Raw genomic sequence first — 27,256 nt, forward strand, 5'->3', positions numbered from 1 at the left:
CACAAAATCCATGCATTCATTGAACATGTACATGAAATGAATAGATTTATACTTGATCTTTAAGTGCACTGCTATAATTTTCGAACGTTAAGTAAAATAAACACAAAAAAACATGACACATTTAGAACTAAATTCCACTGTTTTCGTAGCAAAAAGTCCTTGAAAAAGCTACTTGCGTTTCAAGAGGGCCTTATTTAGTCGTGTCCTCTAATCCCTTATTGTGATTTACAATGTCATTGTATACAATGACGTTGAAATAATCTATACCGCTTATTCCCACTATCGCCGTTTTAATTAACAATTTAATCTTTACATTACCCTAATCTGACAAAAATAACAAACCAATATGAAAAAATAGACGTTCCGCATTCATTTAAGGTGAAATACAATAGCTTAAGGTTAACTACTTAGATAAAAACAATGCAACTTTTAAAGAGATTTGGTCAAATTATTGACAAATTAAAAAAATAGTTGTATTTGGTGTTACATAGGCTCGAAGAGATTAAGAATAATAAATCATGATCAATCCCCTCGTATATTCTTAAATTTTATATCAATTCGACAAGACAACAAACTGGCACAGGAGCCAATCTATATTTTTGTCTTTATTTTAATTTTCACAATATACATTTACTGTATAGATTAATACTTGATCTCAACCTGTAGTACACAACCGCCATATACATTAAACATTTTCATGTAATAGCAGAAAACTGGCAATATTTTATGTAAATTCAGAGGTTGTGACACGTTTAGCACTAAAGTTCTATAATTTTCCCAATTAAAAGTCCTTCGGCCTTATAATAGTGTCTTCTGACCCTATATTGCGATATGTATGACAAATATTTTGATAAAAAAAAAGCGGTAATAACATTTTGTGAATGTTTTCAATTCATTGAGTATTAAATTCCTGTAGTTAAATTGTTATTGTAAATATTTCTAGGCTTCTTGAAAGAATTAAAAACGCACTTTACCGAAGTAAATCCTTTTATAAATAAAAAAAAATATTTGGACACAAATCAGTACATAATTTAACACGTAATGTCGGTTTCCATTGACTTTCAAAACTTGAGAATAAATTCGTAAAAAATGTGTTATTCACAATTTCCATTCGTGTTCCTTTTGTTTCAAAACAGTTTATATCTTTTACAGTATCTAGTTTCGTACATTTTCTTTCTTGTCAAATCACGTCAACTTTGACCATTGTATTTTTTGAAATGCCACCCTCATTATCTTGATAACATGAATGACTAACAATTAAAAGATAGTGTCTTCGGTACAATATAGTATAAAGTACTTGATCTTTTGGCTCTATTTGTTTGTATATGCATTGCGTGCCTTTGTTTTCTTATTTTCGGTTAACAAACTCCAATGTAATTTAAGTCCTGTATTGTTGTATATATTCTTCTGTTAAGGCGTTAGCGTGTGGTGGCCACATTTGACTAAGATTTTGTTAGGTGAGTGGCATTCGATGAAGACAAAAAACAAACCTGTATAAGATTTACGTAATTTTAGACGATTTTTTCCAGTAGTTTTCCTCGAGGGAGAGGGGATTCGAGGTTTGCGTCAGGTGCACCCCGTTATGCAAACACCATACCGATTTTACTGATTAAATAAAAAAGTACAATTAACTTTAAGTCTACTGGCGACAAGTGGTTCTGCCCAAAGAAGTATAAAATACTTATTATTATTTTTATAGCTTTTTGTTCTGCCTTTCCGACCAATGCAGACCAAGGTCACATCCTTGCAGGTGTCGCCGGCTGCCAGTTAGTGTTTTAGTCGGTGGGTGGACGTGGCAACAGAAGAGGAACACCTCATATTTGTTGTGATATGTATTGTCTCAAACCAATATATAATCAACTGCAGATATATGTATATATGTCTACAGAAAGTTGCATTATCTGTTGGCACAAAAATATGGCGTTATACTGATGTTTTGCAAAAATGGCGAGTGCGAATGTTTATATACTGTGAATGGTCAGTTTAGGTCATGTGATTTAACTGTCCGACAAGAGGGTCAACAGTCCGTTTATGGTCAAGGGGAAGCAAGGACTAAGTTTCCTAAACTATAGTAAAAGCTGCTGGTGTAATTCTACTACACTACATTTACGAATCACCTATGACACAGGCTGATCATGGTCTGTACTGTTCGCTATTCAGTAGGTAAATTTTCAGTGAACACCCCTTTGAATTGCCCAAACTGGGTGATGGTCAGTCCATTTTAGGAATTAAGCAGGTTAAAGGTCAATAAAGATTAAATAAGGTCGTTTCTTTTATCGTTTTCTGCTGGTCGAATTAGGGAAGCTATAGCTTTCTTGTGTGCCAGAGAGGATTTCCCGGATTTCTGACATTCCCCAACTGAACTGTTAAATCATATTTAACGTCATAGATAGGCCCTACTCTGTTTAGCTGCAAAAGAGCAGACGTTTTAAGTGTCTTTCCAGCAGTTTTGAAATGGTTAATGTGCTAATGCATCACTAACCCATCGAAATTTTTCAAACGATAACTAATTAATTACACTACACACTTTAGTGTTGATAGAAAGACATTCATTTTTACAGGAGATTTCTATATCAACTGAAATTTACATTTTTTACATATAAAAGGCAGGCAATTTGAAAACTTTACATTTTTTAATGCTGCAATAAACAATGTAAACAATGAAATGTCATGTCCTTCCATGGCTGTTTCATTCATTTCAACAGAAAGCTGATTGCTCATCTACGTAGATCTACGCAAGTTTGTAAAACATCAGCTATTAGAACTAAGTTGAATAATTTCTTCTCGTTTTGCACCTAATAATTTGCTCCCACCTTTGTTCTTACAATGAGCATTGAAACGAGAGGATAAATCTAATAGAATCTACCATACGAGTGCTAGAGCTAATTGTTTTTTTAGACACACGACCATACATTTACCACTTTTGGGTATGTTTTCGACGTTTTCACAATAACGACTAGATTCTATTTAGATTATGCAAAACACAAAAGTATTGCAATAAACATATTCTCTGATAATTTTGTACATTTTAGTAGGCTATACATCACGGTCTGACAAACTGACGAAAGTAATGACGTCACACAGTATAGAATTACTGTCGTAGCATATTAGTTTTTACATGTTAATTATGTGATACCTCTGAATAAAGAACACTGTAATACTTTTAATTTATCTCCAAGGTGTATGAAAGTCATGATTTTTTTAACTTAGAGTAGTGGATCGGCAATTTCTGTACTAGTACAGCATTCTCTGGCTGTTACGTGAAAACCATGGCCATATTCCTTTGAATACTCGGAACAGTGTTCTACAAGTTCTGGCATTGTTGAATAAAATAAAATAGCGGATACGCCGGATAGCCGGAATAAAATACTTTCACTTGTCGTAAATATTTAACACATTATTATTATTATTATTTACCAGATTTTTATAGCGCTCTTTTCATCTATAAAATAAACGTTCAAAAGCGCTGTACAAACTACATATCACAGAATGATATGGACACACAATACAACACAAAATAATATATATCAACATTAAAAGGTAGTTAGTCTGAATCAGGGTTGACTCTATATATTAATTGTACTAGATATTTTAAAGAACAATAAACAACAGTAAATAACTTCTATTGCAAAGTCATACAACAGCTTGTTCCAGTGCAAAGTTAGTTTCAGTAGACCTTGAAGAAAAAGTGTGACTGTTCTGTCTACATCAGGTTTTCTTTAGAACAATCTGCACACGTTCTGAACATTCCAGAACACTACTCATTTTCGTTAAAATGTTGACTTAGAGTATGTGCAGAATCTTTCTAGCCAAAGGAATATGACCCATGTGTTCGCCGAGGAGTAGAATCTATGAGAATATGTAATCAATGTTTAATTTTTCAAAAGTCGACTATAGTACCTTTTGTAGTACATGTATTGGGTAACGCATTATGTCAAAATTCCTAGTTCAACGCATTCATAACAAGTTCTTTGTGCATCTTTCTTGCGTCATCCGCGCATAACTGCAGTAAACCCCTTAGACTTGCTGCTGCAAATGAATAGGACATTCCAGCGGCAATACAACTACCTAAAATGGGAAGGATAAGTGGCAGAGTGCTTTGAACTACGTCTAAAAATGTGTGTGACGCAGGTAACAGATCATATACAGTCTTTATTTTTCCACTTTGTAGACCTAATTCTTTAATCAAATCTTTTGGATCCTTGTCCAAAGGTCGTGCGTCTTCTTCTATCGTCTCTTTGTCAATACCAAGCTGCTTCTTGTAGAACTGATATTCGGATATCAGTAATGATAGATCAACAACTCCGCTGATTCCAGGTATTGGTATCGCGCCGCCGACTGCCGAAGCTACAGACACCTTGATGATTCTCTTTTCAAGAGCTTCTACTTTTCTTTCTAAAACTCCATCTGTAATCAGAGACATGGACAATACCATGGCTTCCCTTTTACGATCAAGGGTTTCATCGATCAGGGTTGTTGTCAATGAATTAAAATCAAAGTCAAAAGGACAATAGCTGTCGATGAGAAAAACCGACATTTCAGAAAAGCCATTTTCGTCTAGGATGTTCCGACAGTCGGCTCGAACTTTCTCTATGACATTGTCTTTCTTATGGGACTTAGGATGTCCTTTCTTGTCATTTGACACTTCAACGTCTAATTGTGTCCGAACAAAGTGAAAAATTTTCTTACGTTCGGTAATTTCTTTTGCCAACCACAGATCGTTATTTCTGAATCGACCTGCAGCTAGAATGAGGAAGAAGTCAAAGCTATCAAAATTCACTATTTTTAGGTATTTTTCTCTGGGAAACTTTGGGGTTCCAACTCCTGGAAGGTCCCAGAACACCATATTCTCATTTTCGGGATGAGTGTACGGCTTAACATCTTTAGTAGCTTCAACAACATCGACATGAGCCCCGCCTTCATCGTCTGCCGTTAATCCACGGATGGCATTAATGAAACTCGACTTTCCAACTCCGGATGCGCCAGTAATTGCAATATTTAGTGGGATCTTTTTCCATTCACAGTTTTTCGTCTGGATGTGTTTAATCAACCCAGGGACACCTCCACTCGTTACTGCATTCAGCAGCTCGGCTTTCTCAGCTTCGGAAAGTGTAAAATGTTCTTCAGTCATAATCCTGAAATTAAATTACAATGTATTTTTGATAAGATAAAACTCTTATTGAAATAGACGGTTTGTCCTTTATACAAGCTAGAACACCTTTACCACGGGATACAGAGGAACAAGTGGTTAACAAAACAAATGAACGATAACGGCAGAAATTATAGGTACATGTATTAAAAGAAACATACTCAGTGCCTTTGAAAAACAAGTTTCATTCAACGCAAGTCGCTCACCTGAGATACACTGCTTGCTTTAACAGTTTGGGAAGATAATTATGCAAGAGAAAAGTCGGTAAAATCATTATGAAACCGCATATTTGTACCATCTTTGTAAAGGCCAGCGGTTTCTTTCTGACAATGATTTTAAATTGGGCCTGCTGTTTCTGATAAGAACATTTTTAAAGTTTGCAATATACACATATAAGGAAGATGTGTTCCCACCCCGTGGCAACCATGTTTTTGACGAATCAGAATAATCTGAATAGTCTTGGTAGAGGGTCACACATGGACCATTTAAGTGAAATTATTTTAAAATCGGGCCAGCAGTTTTCTACAAGAAGATTTTTTAAAGTTTCCACAAAATACATATAGGGAAAAGTGACCAAACCCATTGGCAGCCATGTATTTTTGACGATTCAAAATAATTTGAACATTCTTGGTAGCAGGTCACACAAGGCTCATTTGTGTGAAATTACTTCAAAATCAAGCCAGCAGTTTCATAAAGGAAGATTTTTAAAGTTTCCATTATATAATATACTAGAAAAGGAAAAGTGACCACGCCCTCTGGCAGCCATGTGTATTGACGAATATTTTTTTTTAGAAAAATACATTAACATTTTCTAAGTAAAGCGAGGTTGCTTTCTGTAGCTGTTTTAATGATAAAAGAAAATTGTATTGTGACACTGATTTTTTTTTTGTGGAAAAACATTTCAGAGAGACAAATCCATGTGTTAATCCAGTTATTTCAAAACTTGACAAAAATATTTATATCCTGCGACTTGAATAGAAGACGCTATCACGTAAATAATGATCTAAATACTTGCAGTCTGTGCAGCTGCCCCTAAATGACGTAAATAATAAGGGTGTAATTGTGCAAGCATATGTAGTGATGTATGCACGTGCTTCTAAAATGCCCAACCATGTATTGTTACATATTCAAAACATGCACTATGTAAATGCATATACATTTATGTCAGTTATAAACACAAATTTATAATAGTGTCAGAGACAGAATATTGATTAAAGATAGAATCAGACTGTAAACTGTTGAATGTATAAATCCAGTCTAACATCTTTAACATGTTATCTCCAATTTTGCTTTATCTGTTAAAAATACAATGTAATGTCATTTGTGTTGACAAAGAGTGAAATGTGCACATGCTGACTGTTTGCTAAAGGAATTATAACACTATCAGTTTGTCTACGAAGTCTTGAAACAAACTCCTACTCATTATGGCAGCCATACTGAACGCCATTTTGGATATTAGTAATGTTCCATGAAAAGGTCCCTTTTATCGTCCTCTTGACAACACAAGATACATTTTGTTGTATTTCAATAAGATCTATTTAGCACTCCTGTATATCTATAAATCTTCATATACAGAAAGTTAACCATTTTTGGCGGTCATTTTTGAACGCCATCTTGTCTATTAGTTATCTACCACACATAATGCAACTGCATCATGCAGTTCTGTAATCTAGAGATCCTAACAAATATTTTGGTATATAGAATCCTTTGTTCAATCTGATAGACCGGTGCTTAGGTATTTGCAGCATCAATGTTTATTTGTTTATTTGGGTTTTACGGTGCACCAACACAGTATAGGTTATATGGCGCCAAACAGGACTACAAATTTTGGTTTCACATCTCATTTACATCGAAAAAAAAAACATGAGGTATGGAATCAAAATTTGCATACCTGCTGGAAACACAGAGTTACAGCAAAACCAAGTGTTAAGACCCTATTAGTCGCCTCGTACGATCATGCAAGGGTAAGGCAGTGGTTCCAATTCTTTTCATACACAGATCGTCCCAGAACCACATGGGGCTTGCAGCATCAGTACTACAATGTTATTAATAATGAGAGTTGGTTCGTACAAGATTTTGTCTACGGACAGACGGACAGGCAGACAACCTGAAACCAGTATACCCATCTTATAACTTCGTTATTCGCGGGGTACAATAATAGCAGACTCGGGCTGTACGTGAGCGGTATGGAAAGGTGCAAACACGTAAAACATGAAACATGAAACGCACAAGACTGCTACGTCATAGTACATATATAATACAATATTTAGAAACATACAGCAGTATGTCGGAGCAAAATGAGCTACTTAGTATACATGCATGTCCTACTTTTATTAGCAGTTACTCTCAATAATAAAATTCAAACAAAATTAAAATTTTGTTACTTACAAAGGGAAGCAACTCAGCCAGAAAGTCTGTATCATTAATAACAGCTTTTATCTCCCTTCAGTTATCTTTTTTTGTCTACAAGCTGGAAGTCCATAATATTAGATAGTACAGCCTTTATATCTACCTTCAAAATTTTGCTGGCAATAGAATATATGATTATTATTATTGTTATTCACTGACTGTGTCACCATGTAATATGTACAATTGTCTGTTTGTAATTCAACATATCATGCTGTTAACTCTTTACTGAACTATTCATGATATATTATAAAAGTGAACCTATAAAATGAGGTCTCTAGAAATAAGATATAAATTACAAAAAAGAAGAAAAATTGTTACTTATAACAAAAAATGGGTTTAGGAAAGTATTTCTTTTGTTTATGAGAACTTGTCTGTTCGCAAAATGACACAGGATGACATATTATTAATCCATAAACTGAATGTTGGAAAGGATTAGTATAAGAGAAATTAAAACAATGAAATTATTAAAACAAAAATTCATAATCGCAGTGCTTTCGTCATCGACATTGGCAACGATCATTGTTTACATCGAGCCGCATCCAAATCACATTAGTAATGAAGAAGTGATTTCATCATCAAACTGGAGGGAAAAGAAAACAGTGACTGAGTTAGGTCACCTCGTTAACGCATTGAGACGCTACACAAATAACATGCAGCAGCAAAACCTTACCTACACAAACCTATATAATCGTGCTGGAAAAAAGAAAGTTTTGGAATTGGTCCAGCATGCAAAAACACATAAACAGTTATAACTTAACTAAAATATTTAAGAAAAAAATCAAAACCTTGAAGGAATATTCTTATTTACATCCAGTCCAGGAACTGTTTGTTATTATACTTCAAGAAAAAAAGAGTTTGACAGAATAGTAAACAGTGCACTACCTGTGTTGTTTAACCACACTATCGGGAAAGTGTTCTACGTAGATTCTCACGTGACGTAGGGTAAAAATAAACCAATTAGGAACATATAGTAAACTGTCCAGTCTTTATATGTCTTTTGTCTTTAAGTCTTTTAAACTTGATCGAGTAATAGTTTTATTGTAAATCTTTTCATTTTTATTTAGTGTTACAATTTCTATTTAAATTAATAAATTCTCTCTATTTAAATTAACAAATGTCATATCCTAATCTAAATACAGTTCACTTTTTTTTTAGAAAGGTTTCTATTTGGTATTAACGTTAGAGGGGGGCACTGATTAGGCACTGACTCAGCACGAAATATCTTACAATCAGTTCAGGATAACAAACTATTTTGACTATATGCAGAAGTGTATCTCAGACTAACAGATGCATACAAACGGAAAAAATCTGTAAATATAAAAAGGCAACATTCTATACGAATATAATGAAGTCATTCGGACAATTACCTATATATATTATACAAAGTTGAACTCAGGATTCTGTTTCTTTTGTCTTTTTTTTTTTTAAATATAGTTCGTCATTCTGCACTGTGAAGTGGCAGGGAAAATATAGAAATGATGTTCATACACCATACATGTTCGTCCGTCCACCTGTCACTCCCACTCCTCCCACCCCTCCCGATCAAAAAGCAAATATTTGTTTATGTTATTATCTTATTTTTAGTTACTTGTGTTTCTTGATATTGTCTCTTAGTATCCAACTCCACTCCCTTAAAAATATTTTAGTTACTTGTGTTCCCACTCCACTCCCTCAAAAATATTTTAGTTCTTTTGTTTCTTGATATTGTCTCTTAGTATCCCACTCCACTCCCTCAAAAATACATTAGTTACTTGTGTTCCCACTCCACTACCTCAAAAATATTTTAGTTACTTGTGTTTCTTGATATTGTCTCTTAGTATCCCACTCCACTCCCTCAAAACATATATACATAGTTTAACTGTTGCTGCAGTTTAACTGCCGTTTCAGCACAGTTTAGCTTGCTACGTCATCAGCAAATAATAGACATATCGTCTGTTGAAAACCAGAACCTGGTATCTGACATTTTTGAATTTTTTCAGGAACTTGAAAAGACTTCCTCAAATGTATAAAAATGTTTATTTACGTACCATTTCTAGTACTTTGATGACCGATTACATTCTTGAGTAATTAGTAAATGTTTCCCTTCATTTACTCTAAAACTTAGGGCAAATTTGGACAATTTTATTTTGACATTATAACTTTGAAGATTTATCAGCATTTTCCAATAGGAAAAACATCTCATTTTCAGACAATATGTTTTGGCTTTTAGCAGATATAACTTTCTATTTGTGCCATTCTAGCCAGAACACTGCAGCTAAAGATGCATGTTTTTGGCATTCGTGTTTCTAAAAATCACACAAAGAATAATATGCCAGAACCTAGTTTATGGTCATAACATACTATAGCTTTACATTTTTATACGAATATTGTTTGAACAGAGCGAGCCAAACTATTACATATACCAAAGCCATTATTTGGTTTTAATAAAAAAAAAATGACATAACAAGTATTTCCATTGTGCTATATAATAGTATTTATGCATACAGTGGTCTGGCAATGCAGTTTGTTTTCACAAATTCATAGAGTTTCGGACAGAACAGAGTAACTTGGCGTTAAATGTTTTTGGTTGCAATAAATATTAGTTTAAACTTACTTAATACTTCATAAAAGATTTTTAAATCTTGTATTTGAAATTGCCATAAGTAAATAGACATGTGTCATTATATTACGTGTCAGAGAACTTAAATCTAACTTAAAGTTAATCACAACAGTAATTTACGCCGATGGTATCCACTGAAGATCTTATGATATTCACACAAGTAGTCATTTAAAAGATACTATTGCATTGACACAAGTAAGTTAGTAAGTAAGTAAGTAAGTAAGTATTACTAAGTAAAGTGACTTGTGTATACATATTGCAGCCAGTAGTCATTATAAATTTCATTTATATCATACTTCTTGCAAAGTCATTACGCAGAATATCTTTTATGATACTTGGTGCCTCACTAGTAATTATAAACTGTTACCATATAGATCTTGTCAAAAGGTAATATATTTTGTTGTACTAATTACAATGGCATTTTACGACAGTGGTACCTATTGAAGATCTTAATGTATTCACGCAGCAATTATAAGGGGGAGCGACAGGTGCGAACGTACCCCCTCCCCACTTTTCGGCAAGTATTGCACTTTTTAATCGAATAGCATACTTTTAAATGACATTTTTACATGATATTTTTCAGATTTTTTTCAGGCTCGCTTCGCTTGTCAATAGCATATTTTTACTATGTATGTTGTCATTAGTACAAATAGTCTGCATTCATAATTTCTTACTTTACAAAGACTTGCAATTTTTGAGTTGATGTATTAGCATGAGGATAGGTACATACAAAAAATAACATGTTCTATGTCGATGATGGAAATATAGAAATTCACAATACGACCGAAAGATTTCTTATATTGCCGTGCATGTACAATGGTCAATTAAAGATACTGTACAAGTGAAGATTTGTGCTGTTAATGGAAGCGAGGCAGAGACTGGTAAATCAAGTCATGATGATTGGAAAAGTATTGTGCATGTAAATGTTATTGACAATGAAACAATACTGTATTGTTTAAACGATATATTGAAACATTACTACCCAAGTGTTTTCCAAGGGCACTAGGAAAGTTAAAGGCAAGCAAGCTAACATATCACTTAAAGAAACTGCCATGCCGAAATTCATGAAGGCTAGACCAGTTATATATTCGTTATAACCTAAAATTGTGAAAGAACTGAACATTTTAGAGAAACAAAGAAGTATTTCTATGGCCGTGTCAAGTATACGAGCTATGCCTTTCGAAACGCGAGATTTAAATCAGAAACGTAATTGTTTTTGTTATGGTATCCTAACACATCACACATTACAACTAACGAGTCTCCCACGAAACGTTTCCTGTGTAGAACTAGATCTTGTCAGACCTGAAACAAAACGTTACGTTTTTGATAAGCAAACTAAATCTTCATGATGACGGACAATACCATGATTTCGAAATCGGTGAAAATGAGTTAGTGTGTTGTTACCGGGATAAGGACAAATGGATAGATGGTACTATGACTTCTCGTGATGATCTACTCATGTACAAAATTAATATAGGGTATAAAATATTATGGCCGAGATAAGCAAATCAGTTACGTAAAATAAAATGAATGAATTGCGATCATTCATTACCGCAAAAGATGCAAAAGTATACTACTTACAGTCCAGAAATTCCGAAACCACCGCGTGACATGAATAGCGATCATGTGCGCAGAAAGCTGATATGTCACCTGCTGTAATAAGCAATAAACAGGACACTTGTACTGAAAGGTACGAAAGACCCGTGGTGACATTTCAACTTCATTATTTCACGATTTCTGCTTCCTGATTTCACGATTTCAACTTCATGAATTCACGATTTCACGATTTCCACTTCATGAATTCACGATTTCACGAATTCACGATTTCACGAAAAAACTTCACGATTTCTTGATTTCACGATTTCATGATTTCACGATTTCTTGATTTCACGATTTCCACTTCATGAATTCACGATTTCACGATTTCTGCTTCCTGAATTCACGATTTCCACTTCTTGAATTCACGATTTCACGAATTCACGATTTCAACTTCATGAATTCACGATTTCACGATTTCCACTTCACGAATTCACGATTTCCACTTCACGAATTCACGATTTCACGATTTCCACTTCACGAATTCACGATTTCCACTTCACGAATTCACGATTTCACGATTTCAACTTCATGAATTCACGATTTCCACTTCACGAATTCACGATTTCAACTTCATGAATTCACGATTTCACCATTGTGAAATCGTGAATTCGTGAAGTGGAAATCGTGAAATCGTGAATTCATGAAGTGGAAATTGTGAAATCGAGAATTCGTGAAGTGGAAATCGTGAATTCATGAAGTGGAAATCGTGAAATCGTGAATTCATGAAGTGGAAATCGTGAATTTAGGAAGCAGAAATCGTGAAATCGTGAATTCATGAAGTGGAAATCGTGAAATCAAGAAATCATGAAATCGTGAAATCAAGAAATCGTGAAGTTTTTTCGTGAAATCGTGAATTCGTGAAATCGTGAATTCATGAAGTGGAAATCGTGAAATCGTGAATTCATGAAGTGGAAATCGTGAATTCATGAAGTGGAAATCGTGAATTCAGGAAGCAGAAATCGTGAATTCGTGAATTCATGAAGTGGAAATCGTGAAATCAGGAAGCAGAAATCGTGAAATAATGAAGTTGAAATGTCACCACGGGTCTTTCGTAGAAAGGAGATACCTATTACGAGAGTATAGAAAACCTCCAAATAGATACGGTTTTGTTTAAAGGTCCATAACGCATTAAATTTTTATCTTAAAAAACGCTGAGATTAAACAGCTTTCCAAATAGATGTTATGCGTAATTACATGGTTAAATAGGCACTACTTTTAATATTGCACAAGAACTTTTATAGTAAGTGCCATAAAGAATGGTAATAAAAAACAATACAACCAATAAAACATTCTAGTTTATTCAGCAATATTCAAACTTTCGACAAATGTTAAAGAAAGGATTTAACAAGAAATTAATACATTTTATGTTCATAACGGAAAATGTGGCAGCTGTATCTCAAATAAGGCCATTATGTGCCTTTAAATTTGACTATGTATAGACTATGTATAGTATGCTATTACAGGTTAGTAAAAAAGATAAAAACAATTACTTGATGTGTTAATCTTAAATATAGTGTGACATTACAGTTTACTCCCTCAGATAAAAGCAATTACTTGTTGCGTTAATCTTAATTGTAATTAGAACTTTTGACTAAAACTTACGACTTATCTCCTTTTTTGTACTGACTTTCACCTTAAAAAGGGGAGAAATATGTTATATATCGTGTATCTTAGACATATGAAACCACACCTTGAAGCATATTATAATAGTGTTAAACATAACAGCTCTATCCCATTGAGTTTATACGTTGTACATATTTTAAAGACTATAACTAAAACGATGCAATATTTGTTTCTCATATAATACACAACAAACACAATTTTACGTTATGAGATGCAATGAAAGAATTCAACAGAGGTTTTGATCCTACAGCGGTGTGGGGCAAGTGAGTCAAATTAAGCAACATCTGACTCTCGGCCACGGAGGATCAGACAAGATTGTCTAGACGATTCAAACTTGCCACCACATAGGAAGAGTATTCCCGACATTTCCTACCCTGCATTGTACATGAAAATAGATTAGAACAAAAACGAATTATGTACAATAATAATAATAATAATAATAATAATAATAATAACAAAGCGTGGAAAAACTGCAGTTTTTGAAAAAATAAAGTAAATTTGGAATAGGGTAGCGCGGTAAATAGTGTCATTATTTTTTATGCATAGGCTATAGCCTTGTCTATTTAACGATGTTTAAAATACTGACAACCTAAATGATTAATTATTTCTTATATCAATTATTAGTGCTAAAAAGTAATTTTTATCACAGCTGAAAATATTGACAAGCGTTTGTGATTTTTCATGACGCAAACATATTCGCTAAAGTAGGAGAGGACACTTCGCAATAGGTCAGCCGCATCTGGCAAAAATTGTGTAACTTTTTTTACTCCAAATCGTGTTAAACTCTTTATCCGATTACTTCTCAGATATACATTAAATTGCACGAAATACATCGGGATATAAAACAATTCAGGGGGAGGACCCCGAAAACCACCTGCAGAAGGGGAACCCACTTCCCCGTACCAACCCCGCACTTGCCCTTTCATGGCTCGCATTTGCACCCCTTACAAAGAATCCTGGCTACGCCTATGAATTAGTCGTTTAAAAGATACTATTGAATTCAAACATTATGCAGTCAGTTATCAGTACCAGTTTGCACCTTCTGAGTTCAAAAGACAGCTTTTAAAATGTATCATTGGTAATTGAGACAATCTGCCATTTCAAAATTGCAGATATTGTCCTTTCTCTCCCAAAACCAAAAACAATTTGCCCTAGATATCACAGATTGGCAGATAAAATGTGGCAATATATTAATAGCAAACATTTTGCATCTCTAGATGCTAGGTTCTGGCATATCGAGAAAATAAATATTGTCCTTTCAGGTGAATGCCATAGGATATTACTACCAAATGATATGTTCTGATTTAAATGTATGTACCATATACTTAGATGTTAATGAAAACCAAAACATTTTATGGATAAATGATACAGTCTGGCATGATATTTTGCTACATAAACTAGAAAGAATCATAGTATTTATATCTGCTTGGTTCTGGCCGAGGAAAACATCTATATTTTGAGATACGACATTTGATCTTTGATCAATAACTTAAAAAATAATAAAGATCTAGCGCTCAAATTTTAACACAGTACGTATTTGCGATGTCAAAAACAGAAAATACGAAAACCCAAATTTCAGAAAATTTGGTAGATACCACCTTCCGGTTTTCAACAGACGATATGATATCAGGAATATCATTAGTAATAAAGCTACCTGACCCACAATTTTCCCGCAAAAGGGTTGTTAACTCATCAATGAATAGTGTAAAGAGTGTTGAACTTGACTTATCCCCTTGTCTTGTACCGATGTTACACGGAAAAAGTCTTTAGTCCCACCATTAACTGTCTTAACTACTATACATAATCTTTAGTAAATGGAGGAAATTACCATGTAGACCTTTCTTTTCTAGTGATTCGAATAGCTTGCAGTGATTTATTTTGTCAAAGGCCTTACGGAAATCTACATATAAACAATAAAAACGGCCACCCTTTTTGGGGAGACATTTCTGTACCATTGCTTGTAATGAAAATATATTGTCTACCGCAGAGTACCCATGCCGAAATCCAGCCTGAGATTCATTAATTTCATTGTTTCAAAACATTGTTTATTTTTATTTCTTTACAAATGACATTGATTTTCAAAGGGGGGCAACGTTTTCAGAATGTTTTAAGTATCCGTCGTACGGGACAGTACGGCAGAACATGTAATGGTCAGGTAAAATATTGGTAAAGATGTTATTCGTTTATAAAATATTTCTGTGTTTTGATGATATACTCCTAAACCTTAAAGTTTCCAGTAAATTACTGAAATCGGTTTTTACAAGAAAACAATCGGCAATAAAAGGTTCTTTCACTTGGGCTATGCAGTCATAAGTATGAATTGATAATTCTAATGCCTTGGCTATCATGAATTTGGTCGAACAACTTGTACTTTTTTTTTTTTTTTTTTTTTTAACAAAAATCGTTGGAAAAAGTGGACTTGAGCAAGACTTGAACTATTTATCTCCATATAAAGCGTTCAATAACTTTTTTTTACGGCGCCAGGTACAGACTCGGTGTAAATTGTCGGGATGGGATAAATAGCGTGGTCACAGAATGCACGCATGCAATGTTTCCAAAGTAAAAAAAAAAAACTCACTTACTTGACAAAATATTTTCCCTATTTACCCGATAGTCACAATTTGCTCACTTAAACAACCGAAAAGACACCATTTACGTCGTACCCCACTGCTAATTGAAATTCAACATTACTTTAACACCAGTTATTGTCCGGCAGTTTTGTTTAAAATACAAACAAATATTAGACATGTTATGAAAAAATAATTTACTTAACATCATAATTCAACATACTTTATTCACACTCTTTGAAAATATTGAGAGAAAAAATATGGTTAAGTACAATTATTCCTAAAACAATCAAAACATTTTTAAAGAAAAGTGTACTTTTTTAATATTCAAAGAGGAATGTAATTTTTTCTACAGCAAATAAAATATTTTCAGTGAGGAGAGTATATTTTTTTTTAATTAAAGAGGAAAATATTTTTACAGAAAATAAATCACCAATTAAGAGGAGTGTATATTTTCTTTTCAATATTTAAAGGCGAAGACAGTTTTTTCAATAGCAGATAAAACATTTTCAGAGAGGAGAATATTGTTTTGAAACAAAATAAAGAGAAATATATATTTTTCTATACCAAATAAACAATTTTCAGAGAGGATTGTATTTTTAAAAAGTATTTAAAGAGGTAGATATTTTTTTCAATAGCAAATAAAACATTTTTAAAGAGTGTATTTTTTTTGAATGCATTGCTTTTAAAAAAAAAGAAGAAATATAGTGGTTGTACTCTTCTTTACAAAAATGCAGGTTGCTTCGGAAAAAAACACCAATATCTGACTTTTTCCTGTTTGTTCCAGAACAGTCTAAATTCCTATTTGATTTTTAAAAAAATCAATACACTCCTGTCAGAAAATTGTTTATTCCTAAAACAATCTAAACAGTTTAAAAGAGAAGTGTATTTTACACATATATGAGGGTAAATATAGGTATTTTTTTTGGGTCATATTCACCCCCTTTCATCACCTGCCCTTTCATAACAAGAGCTAAGCGAGGCACTTTCTAGCTTTCTAAAAAGCTATACTTGTCAACTTAATTAAATTATAGTAGTAAACAGTAAGTCCTTATCAAACGTGGTTTGTAAATATCAATGATAACATATTATCACTTCTCTTCATCATTTCTTTTATAAATGCGATCCGAATAGAAACAGCCAGTTAAAGGGAGATCCGACTACTTTTTCATTTATTTCACATACTCCTGAACACGAGAAATAGCTGTTACTTTCAAGAGGCAAATTCTGTATAAATAGAATATGCAGTATTTGTACAACAAAATACAATATCTTCGGATTTCTTCTGTAAGTATCGCAAATGATGATCAACACTATCTTCTATTAACATGACAAAAAGGCAGGAAATTAGTTGAACTTTGGTCCCATGTTATGATTTCATTGATAATATTATACTTTATTCAAGAATTTGGACACATACATTGATCAGATCTATCTAAAGAAATTAAAAGACAAGTGGAATGGATGGGAAAATAGTCTAAATACTTTAAAAGCTATTTCGTTGTGTATTTATATACATTTGTGTATGAATGTACACAACAACAATCATATTGCAACAGTTTTTGTGGGCAGCGAAGCGTGACCACAGATTTACCATACCACAAATTTACAGTCAAAATGCTTATCCGAAACCGAAGAACAAGTAGTTCCATGTCCTCCATAAATTTTACGTAACTCAAGTCTATTTAACTTTCAGAAAGCTTCTGAGATTCAACTTTATCAAAAAATGCACTGCTTAAGTACAAATTTGCCGTAATCTATATTTTACAACAAAAACAACGCGTATGAAAATGAGCATGCTTGCTTTGATCACATGACCAAAACAATTCTTCATCACGTGACCAAAATAAACTATAAATAACCTACGAAAATATAGTATACTAGCTAGGCTACTTCATCACCATCCGCGTACATCTATAATCGGTATTAAAACCAAGTTGCGTCTTTTTTGAATGTTTTAAATTAAAACTTAGTTCCTGCTAGAAGAGTTAATCGAAATTTTATTATCATAACAACACCAAAGAGCTTGTTTTGGTCACATGATCAGAAAACATCTAACTAGCACGGCGTGCGTTCTATTTTTTTGGGATAAAATTGCACCCAAGCATCCGTTGAACTTTGTAGCATAGAAATGGGTTTATGGAAAGATATATTGCATGAAATCAACAGAAGAGGTGTTAGCCTATTTATTTTTCATAGAGAAAGATACGATCATTTCATAATATTTACGTAGATAATTTTTATTTGCACGACTTAGGAAAATAATTGCAGCCGTAACGGAGGGAGCGAAAAATTCGTACCTGTTTCCCGAAAATACGATCGTATGCACTTCAATTTGATTTAATATTACATTCCAGCTGGTGTTTGTGATTGACATATCATTAAAGAGTATAATTAATTCGAAAGAAACATTATTTTTAACAAATTCGCCTTTTTAATCGCCGGTAGATTTGCGGTGTTTTCGTCCCCAAATATTCACGTTCTGGTGTACGATTTCTTCTCGGATAATTATACAATAGCGAGATTTGGAAAACTGCAATGAAATAATTCGAGATCATTCAAACAAAGTTTGAAAAATTCCAGTTTTTAATATTTGAATTTGGACAATAAAATTCGTAAAAAGATCCTCTGGATGCATAGAATGCAGCCAAGAAGAAGAATAATAGCAGCAGCTAGACTCGGTTTGATTGAGTCTGTTCATGAGAGGTAATGAAATGTGCCCCTAGCGCCAGCTTATACAGAACTTTATTACACATATGTTGAATGGACTCCATGATCCCAAAGGACCAGAAAATATAACAACACTAAAACATGCATATTGGCATGATTATGAGGCATATTATATTAATTTACAGCTGAAAATTGACTAAATGCAACCCGAAGATCATGATGTGTGCTGATATTGGAGATAGTAGTAGTTGTTTGGGTTGTTTTAAAATTGAATGAAACATTTGATTTCATTGTAAATATTCTTTTATGGTTGTTTTTAGTTAAAGAACTATTCTGAAGTGTCTTTTATCTATGTAATTTATGTATAATATATTCATAGCCTGCTTTTACCAAGATGAGATCTCATTTGGAAAGAAAATAACCTGTCAATGCCACAGGGGCCTGAACATGGAAAGCTCGTTTCTGATCAATAACTTGAGGACCACTTGACCCAGAATGTTGAAACTTCATAGGATGATTGGACATGTAGAGTAGATGACCCCTATTGATTTTTGAATCACTTGATCAAAAGTTAAGGTCATATGAAAACAGTTTCCAACCAATAACTTTAGAATCATTTGAGACAGAACATTCAATCACGAGGATAGGAATTACAAAGTCGATGACCTTTAATGTTCTGGGGTCACTTGACTTAAGGGAAAGGTCACAGAGGCATGAAGATGGAAAAACTCTTTCTGGATCACTAACTTGAGAATCACTTGACCCAGAATGTTGAAACTTACAGGTGCATAGAATGCAGCCAAGAAGAAGAATAATAGCAGCAGCTAGACTCGGTTTGATTGAGTCTGTTCATGAGAGGTAATGAAATGTGCCCCTAGCGCCAGCTTATACAGAACTTTATTATACATATGTTGAATGGACTCCATGATCCCAAAGGACCAGAAAATATAACAACACTAAAACATGCATATTGGCATGATTATGAGGCATATTATATTAATTTACAGCTGAAAATTGACTAAATGCAACCCGAAGATCATGATGTGTGCTGATATTGGAGATAGTAGTAGTTGTTTGGGTTGTTTTAAAATTGAATGAAACATTTGATTTCATTGTAAATATTCTTTTATGGTTGTTTTTAGTTAAAGAACTATTCTGAAGTGTCTTTTATCTATGTAATTTATGTATAATATATTCATAGCCTGCTTTTACCAAGATGAGATCTCATTTGGAAAGAAAATAACCTGTCAATGCCACAGGGGCCTGAACATGGAAAACTCGTTTCTGATCAATAACTTGAGGACCACTTGACCCAGAATGTTGAAACTTCATAGGATGATTGGACATGTAGAGTAGATGACCCCTATTGATTTTTGAATCACTTGATCAAAAGTTAAGGTCATATGAAAACAGTTTCCAACCAATAACTTTAGAATCATTTGAGACAGAACATTCAATCACGAGGATAGGAATTACAAAGTCGATGACCTTTAATGTTCTGGGGTCACTTGACTTAAGGGAAAGGTCACAGAGGCATGAAGATGGAAAAACTCTTTCTGGATCACTAACTTGAGAATCACTTGACCCAGAATGTTGAAACTTACAGGATGATTGGACATGCAGAGTAGATGACCCCTGTAGATTTTGGATACACTCGATCAAAGATCAAGGTCACAGGGGTCTGAACATGGAACACGGTTTACTTGAGAACCATTTGACTCAGAATTTTGTAACTTCATAGGGTGATTGGACATGCCAAGTAGATGATCTCTGCTGCAGCCAAACATTAGTGTCTCTTTGTCTTTCGCTCCTATCCTCTATTGACTTCTTGCCTAGTACGACAATGCATTGGGGGACTAGGGAGACAAGGGCATCTTCTAATTTGAAATTTAATTGTCCTCATTCGAAGGAGGAGAGGTATATTGTAAATATTAATGTTTGATGATGGATGTTGGTCGGTCTGTAGACAAATCAGTTTCCGGATGATAACTGGAGAACGCTTGGGCATAGGATCATGAGATCGGGAGATTTGTCATGACCAGCAAATGACCCCTATTGATTTTGAGTTCAGTAGGTCAAAGGTCAATATCACATTGACAATAAAACTTTTTTGCCAGAAAACTAGATTATGCTTTGGTCTAAGATTACATTTGATACGTAGGTCATTTAAGACTGGTAAATGACCCATGATTATTGATTCAGACCATGACCTTTGCTCACATTTACTGTTATTCCCCTTGTTCCGGTAAAAGCAGGGTGTTTCCCATTGATTTGTTTAAAAAACGCTTATAATTCAAAACAGGTTTTGAGCAAAATTAACCAAACCTCACAAAATTTTTAATAAGCACACGGGCTTTGCTCGTATATTATTTTATCCCCTTTGACACAGTAAAAGCAAAGTTTTACCCCTTGATTTTGGTAAAAGAAAGGTTGAAAATGCTTATTAATCAAAAGTAGTTTAACTAGAATCACCAAACTTAAGCTAACTGTTCATGCCCATTACCAAAAGCTGTCAACCGCTGCCCACATCAGTCCTCTCAGTGCTTTGATTTAGTCTTGTAGTTTTTGCAATATACCTCCAAATTCCTTGACTACGTTTTAAGTGAGTGAGAACACTTTTACTTTTGTATTAGAACTCATCCCTACAGACAAGCACTTTGATGCCCCAGTATTACAAATTGCAACGGTGAGAGGCGAGTGCATATCTTTTGATTCAATAGTTATGCCAATTTTTGACAAGTCCGGGGATAATTGATGAATATTATTTGACGTTTCACCACAAACAAAAACTGATCCGTTTTCGTCTACTGCTATTCCACGCGGATATTTTAGATCTTTATCCTTGTAAACGGTTTCTACCTTGCCCTCGAGGCTTGTCTTTATAACCATATTTCTCCCAGTATCAGACACATATAAGGACCATTCATCAAAACTGATAGCTATGTTTCCTGGGCTAATAAACAGACTATTTCCTAAAATGTCTTTGTCCAAAACTCTAAGTATTTCTCCAGTTTCTTTTAATACTGTAACCTTGCTCTTTGGTTATAGATAAGACACATATAAGCAATACTGAGTTTTATTGTATGCTATATCCCAGCAACCTTGTTCAACTTTTATATCTGATGTCTTTTTCAGAACTTCTAAATCTGAAATGCACAACATCTGAATTATTCCTTCATCGGGTAAAGTAACTGCAATTCGATTTCTATTTAAAGAAGCTAATCGTGCTGGACGTGACGAAGTAGAAAATTTAGATAAATTTTTTTGCTGGACAGGATCAAGAAGCACCACCATTTTCCTTACCTTTACAACGGCTACAAGCAATCCATTGCAACTACATAGATTATTTATACTTCCTGCGAGGATCCAAGCAACATATTCAGCGACATCCAGATCATACTTGTGAAATGCAGTAAATTTTTGTTGAGATTTTCTTGGTATAAAATATCCAAAATTTCGTTCCTCAAAGTTTAGACTATCGCCTGCTTCAAAAGCATAGTCTGTGTAGTCAAGTTTATGTTGTAGGTTTCCTAGTCCTTCTCTAATAGACCGAATGCTCGACTTATATTTATTCATCGCAATAAACTTTGAACATCGATTGTTTGATTGCTGCACTTTGTTTTGATAAGTTGCAAGGGAATCCATTTGAACCTTCATGGCAGTAATATCTTCCGAGATGAAATCTAATGAAGCAATAAACTTTTTTTCTCTCTCATCTACTTTCCCTAAAATTTGATTTTCAAGTTCAATTATCCTTCCTTCTATTTCTTTTCTGTGCAATGTTACTGCATTTCGGACTTGTTCATTGCACTTGTGCCAGTTATTTCGCTTGCAAAGGACTTCCTCCTCTATTCGCTTTATGCCATATGTGGTATTAATGACTTCTTCTTTTGTTAGTGTGTACGATCCATTCTCTGTGCTCTGAACAACGCTTTGAATTGGTGACCATGTTTTTAAATTGCATCCATATTCGTGCGAATTGTCCTTGATGGAGACACATTTCGAACATGCGAATTTGGTACATTCTGAACAGTAAAACTTTATACATTTGTCAGAGTGAATTGAACATTTCTCGAAACAATAATCCTGTGGCATATGATACTTATCTTGAATCACATGATTAGATTTATATTTTTCATGGTACTTCATGCATACGTCACACATGAAGTCGTTACAATCAACGCAAAATCCTGTCGCTGTCATATATTTTCCCTCATTGTCACAGTGTTCACAAAACGTTCCATGAATTTCTTCTGACTCTCTTGTCTCCGGTCATTGCTACTTTTTGACATCTTAATAAATATGCACTATAAGAAATATCAATCCAACTTTGTGTATCAATTCAATTCAACTATTGCATTGTAATCAGGTTGTGTATAAACACAGCCATAAAGAGCTGCAGTCCCAGTGTTCCACCTAAGTAAATGATGAAATAAAAATAGAATGAACATATTTGCACATGCTAACCCAACATTTAATTGTGGTGTCTTCAGCATAACGGGCGTAATGTAAAATATGGAAAGCAGTTGTTAAGTCCACCAACATTTGATGTAAGCGCTTATCAATAACTCAAGACATTTTAATCCGATTTTTAATGAAAAATAGTCTTTGAAAAATAAACACAAAAAAATAATTTCCATTAACAGAAATATTCTAATATCAAATTTATGAACAAATAAAGGAGCTAACAAAACGTATTGTATTTTTTGATCTTATCCGTCAATATCTTGTTTCTGCATTTACAAAAGCATTGGGTACATGCATGTATTAATTTGTCTGGCGTTATGCCTATTCAGCGCGTTTTTTCCCCTCAAGGTTGTTATGTACATATTTGTGTTTACCAAACAAGTCAAAGTAGGCTTTAAAACGTCTAAAACATTTCTGCATTTTTTCTGATTTAAAAGATATCGTTCACAGATATCTTCAAAATAATATTTAATATTCTTATTACTTCATAAAAGAAAAAAGTATACTTTCGATTTCGCCAAAACAATTCTAAGATAAAAAAGTTTAAACAAAGATTTACCTGGTTTTGTCCAAATATTGTATTATATTCATTTCATAACAGTAATAACTATTGTCCTTTGCGATTTCTGTTTTGTGAAAGTTAAAAATATTTTTGTATCATAAATGAGCACTGCGCATGCTCCCTGTCGTTGATGTTTAACGTGCGGGTTGCAATGTTCATGATTATGCGTACATTACTATTATATTTAAGGCTGTCTGTCTCTTCTCCCGATTTAAAGATACTTCAAATAAGTATTCAAAATAATACAGAAGTATATCTTTAGGAAAACGCGCACATTTTCATGCAATCTCACCAGGCATAGACCTGTATGTTTTTTGACAACACCGAAAATGACGTCATTCAACCTTCACCTATTTCCAAAAATAAAGAAGGCTAAACTTGAAAACAAATGCGCAGAGGTGAATCCGTCTAAAGGTATGCGCGTGGGTTTCTTCTTTTTGTTAATGGGGAGTCAATTTTCGGCACTTTCTAACGATTTGAAAATACCTGGGCTTTAAATAGCACGACATGTCAGCTTTTCATATATAAAATAATATTTGAACTCGGAATAAACACAAAACCAACGGAGCAGAGGTAATAATATATAGATATTTGGAGCTTCATCAAATCGTTCAAAAGGTCCTTTTTGATGTTGTCTGAAAATGCCTCGGATGTAAGATATTTCCGTATTTGAGAGCTGCAGACCTAGACATTTCAGAAATATTCGTGTAAGAAGTGTTGATTCTATGGAAGCGTTAAAGGGCCATCAGACGCTGATACGTTTTATTACAATACAGGTGCGGAAAGGATATCAAAAGAAAAAATAAACATGGCAGGTGCCAATTATTTAAGGTAACACTTTAATACTGTACTGAAAGTAATTTCACTCGCGATACCGTGTTCAAAGTAGTCTATTTTGAGCTAACAGGTTTAAAACATTGTGCATAATATCGACTTATGAGTGTAAATATGTGATTGCAGCTTATTCACTTGCCAGATAATAAGATGATAATCATATGACCTTTTAGAGAAATATATCTAAATAATAACCTTAATATGTTGGTGGTAGTAATATATCATCCTAGCAGCTTACTTTCTCTTTTGTCGAGACTATTTAAGACTACCTGAAAATAAATAAATAATAATAATAATAATAAAAAAAGATTGAGTATCAAGAATTTACTATCTGGACCCTTATTCATCAACATTTTAAGCGTAAAATTTACGGTTCTTTGTTGTACTACATACTATTTATAATACTTCTCATACCATATGAAGCTTCATTGATGTAGCAAGAACTTTTTGTTATTTTTGATTTACAGGAATAAAAATATGTTTTTGGACTCTCAATATGTGTATGAATGACAAATCAACTGTGTTTTTGAACGTAAATATTAATGATAATGTTTTATGCGGTGTTAAAGTCATGTCCTTGATTTTGACATGTAACAACTTTTTCAGCTTTTTTGTGCAAAAATGTCCGCAATTAGTTTATTGCATTCTTTTCTGCTACATGTATTTGATCTATTTTAATATGACTTATTCATCCACTATGAAGAAACATTTCCCTAGTTTCTTTAGAAAGAATACGAAGCCATTCAATAAAAAATATGACTGAAAATTTAGCCCCATTCAAATATATAGTACTTTCACTTTGAAAAACGGCGTATAATTTCTAATCTGCACAAGTCTTGAAAATCGTACAGCATTTTAAATACCCTCGATGTAACATGATAAGATCGATAGGTCTGAAAAGTAAACAAGAGCATTTCATTTTTTTATGAACACATTTCTTTTTGAAATCCTAAAACAAGGCTTTGCAAGAGTTATCCTTTCTGTGGTTATTGCTAATTGATAGTTACACCAAATGCGCAGACATCATGTAATCAGCTCTTTGCTTGTATATATTTAAACATATTTTAAACAGAAACTGATCCGTTATTGTCTACAGATTGTTACCCTTGTAAACTGGTTCTACATTGCCATCGACGCTTGTTTTTAGAACCATATCTCTTCCAGTATCGGACACATATAAGGACCTTTCATCAAAACTGAAAGTTGTTTAATGAACTATTATTAACAGACTATTTCCTAAGATATATTTTTCAAAAACCCTCAGTATTTCTCCAGTTTGTATAGATTTGCTGTTTTGTTCTAGATAAGACGCATATAGACAGTATTTTGCTATATGCTATATCCCAGCAACCTTGTTCAACTTTTATATGTGATGTCTTTTTCAGAACTTCTAAATCTGAATACACAATATCTGAATATCATCAGGTAATGCAACTGCAATCTGACATCCTAACCATGCGAAAAAAAGCTGCAAGTTTCTGTTTAGACTTTCTTGGTACAAAAACGATCCACAGTTTCGTTCGTCAAATTTTGGACTGTATGTTGTATCAAAGAAATAGTCTTTGTAAACAAGTATACCTTCTAATCAACAATTCTGTCCCGAAGAATGCTCGACTTACAATCGTTTACCGCTGTAAACTTCGAACAGCGGTTATTTGACTGCTGAAGTTTGCTTTGATCGGATGCAAAAGTTCAAAGCTGTAACATCTGCCAAAACGGAATCTAAGTTGGCATTAAAAGTGTACTCTCTTTCATTGACTTTTCTTAAGAACTGCCTTTTAAAGTCCGCATATATCCTTTCGGTGTATCTTAACTGATTCTCGGATTTTCCTTGTTACAGTATATGTACCATTAAAACACGGCTGTGGTGTAATCCTTTGTTAGTTTTGTCCATTATATAGGTTATTGTACCGATACCGTTCTATACACACGATTATTTTACTATACATGTCCATTATTAAGATAATGGATATTTTAAGAATGGACAGGTACAGGTTAATAATGGACAGGTATAGTAACAACCTTGTACGTTTAGAGGTTGAGTACATCAACCTATGAAATTCGAAAGTTTCGAAGTTTTACAGAACTTGTAACTGAAATAAAATAAAAACCTGAAGAGGAACGTATGACTTTAACCCAAATCGCCCCACAAATTATCAGTCAAATAAAAATCAAATAATGTGCCAAAAGTAATTACAGAATATTAGTTTAAATCTTCAACCGTTAGAAAGTAGTAAATTCGTCTTTGTGTACTCCTAAATCGAAATAGAAAAGTATCGCAGAAATACACCTGGTATGGCATTTTCAGTTAAAAATTAATGAAAATAGGCAAAGTAATGTAAAAACAAGAGCTGTCGGGGGACAGCAACGTTCGACTCTTCAACAACTTTGTCAATTGAATGCATATTAAAGTAAAAAAGGAGGCATAACTTTGTAAACTTGCAAAAAGGGTTATGGAACCTGTACAATGCATATCAGCTCATGGCAATGGACAATTGTGCAAGTTTCAATCCATTCCCATTAGTGGATACTGAGATACCAGCTTACATACAAAATTTTAACCAACAACTGCTTAGTCGAAAAAATGGCATAATTTTGTAAAAATGCAAAGTAGTGGAGTTATGGAACCTGAGCACTGCATGTCAGATCATCACAATGAGCAAGTGTGTGACGTTTCAATTCATTTCCATTAGTAGGTACTGAAATACCAGCTTACATATAAAACCTTAATAAAAAATTTCATACAAAATAGAGTTATGGAACCTGTGCAGTGTAGG

The 27,256-nt window shown here is 33.7% G+C and overlaps 2 protein-coding genes across 11 annotated transcripts in view; one reads left to right on the forward strand and one right to left on the reverse strand.

Moving 5' to 3' along the window:
- Positions 1–27,256, forward strand: part of LOC123566561 (lachesin-like) — a 460,053-nt gene that overhangs the window by 163,629 nt on the left and 269,168 nt on the right. The window lies entirely within an intron of this gene.
- On the reverse strand, positions 3,545–8,451 carry LOC123538700 (interferon-inducible GTPase 5-like). Its single transcript, XM_045322992.2, has 2 exons — positions 8,344–8,451; positions 3,545–5,135 (listed from the first exon to the last, which is right to left on the reverse strand). Exon 2 carries the CDS (start codon positions 5,129–5,131, stop codon positions 3,944–3,946), a length of 1,188 nt encoding a protein of 395 aa, XP_045178927.2. The 5' UTR covers positions 5,132–5,135; positions 8,344–8,451; the 3' UTR covers positions 3,545–3,943.

The sequence above is a fragment of the Mercenaria mercenaria genome, chromosome 8, assembly GCF_021730395.1.
Source record: "Mercenaria mercenaria strain notata chromosome 8, MADL_Memer_1, whole genome shotgun sequence".
In the NCBI taxonomy this organism is placed as follows: Eukaryota; Metazoa; Mollusca; class Bivalvia; order Venerida; family Veneridae; genus Mercenaria; species Mercenaria mercenaria.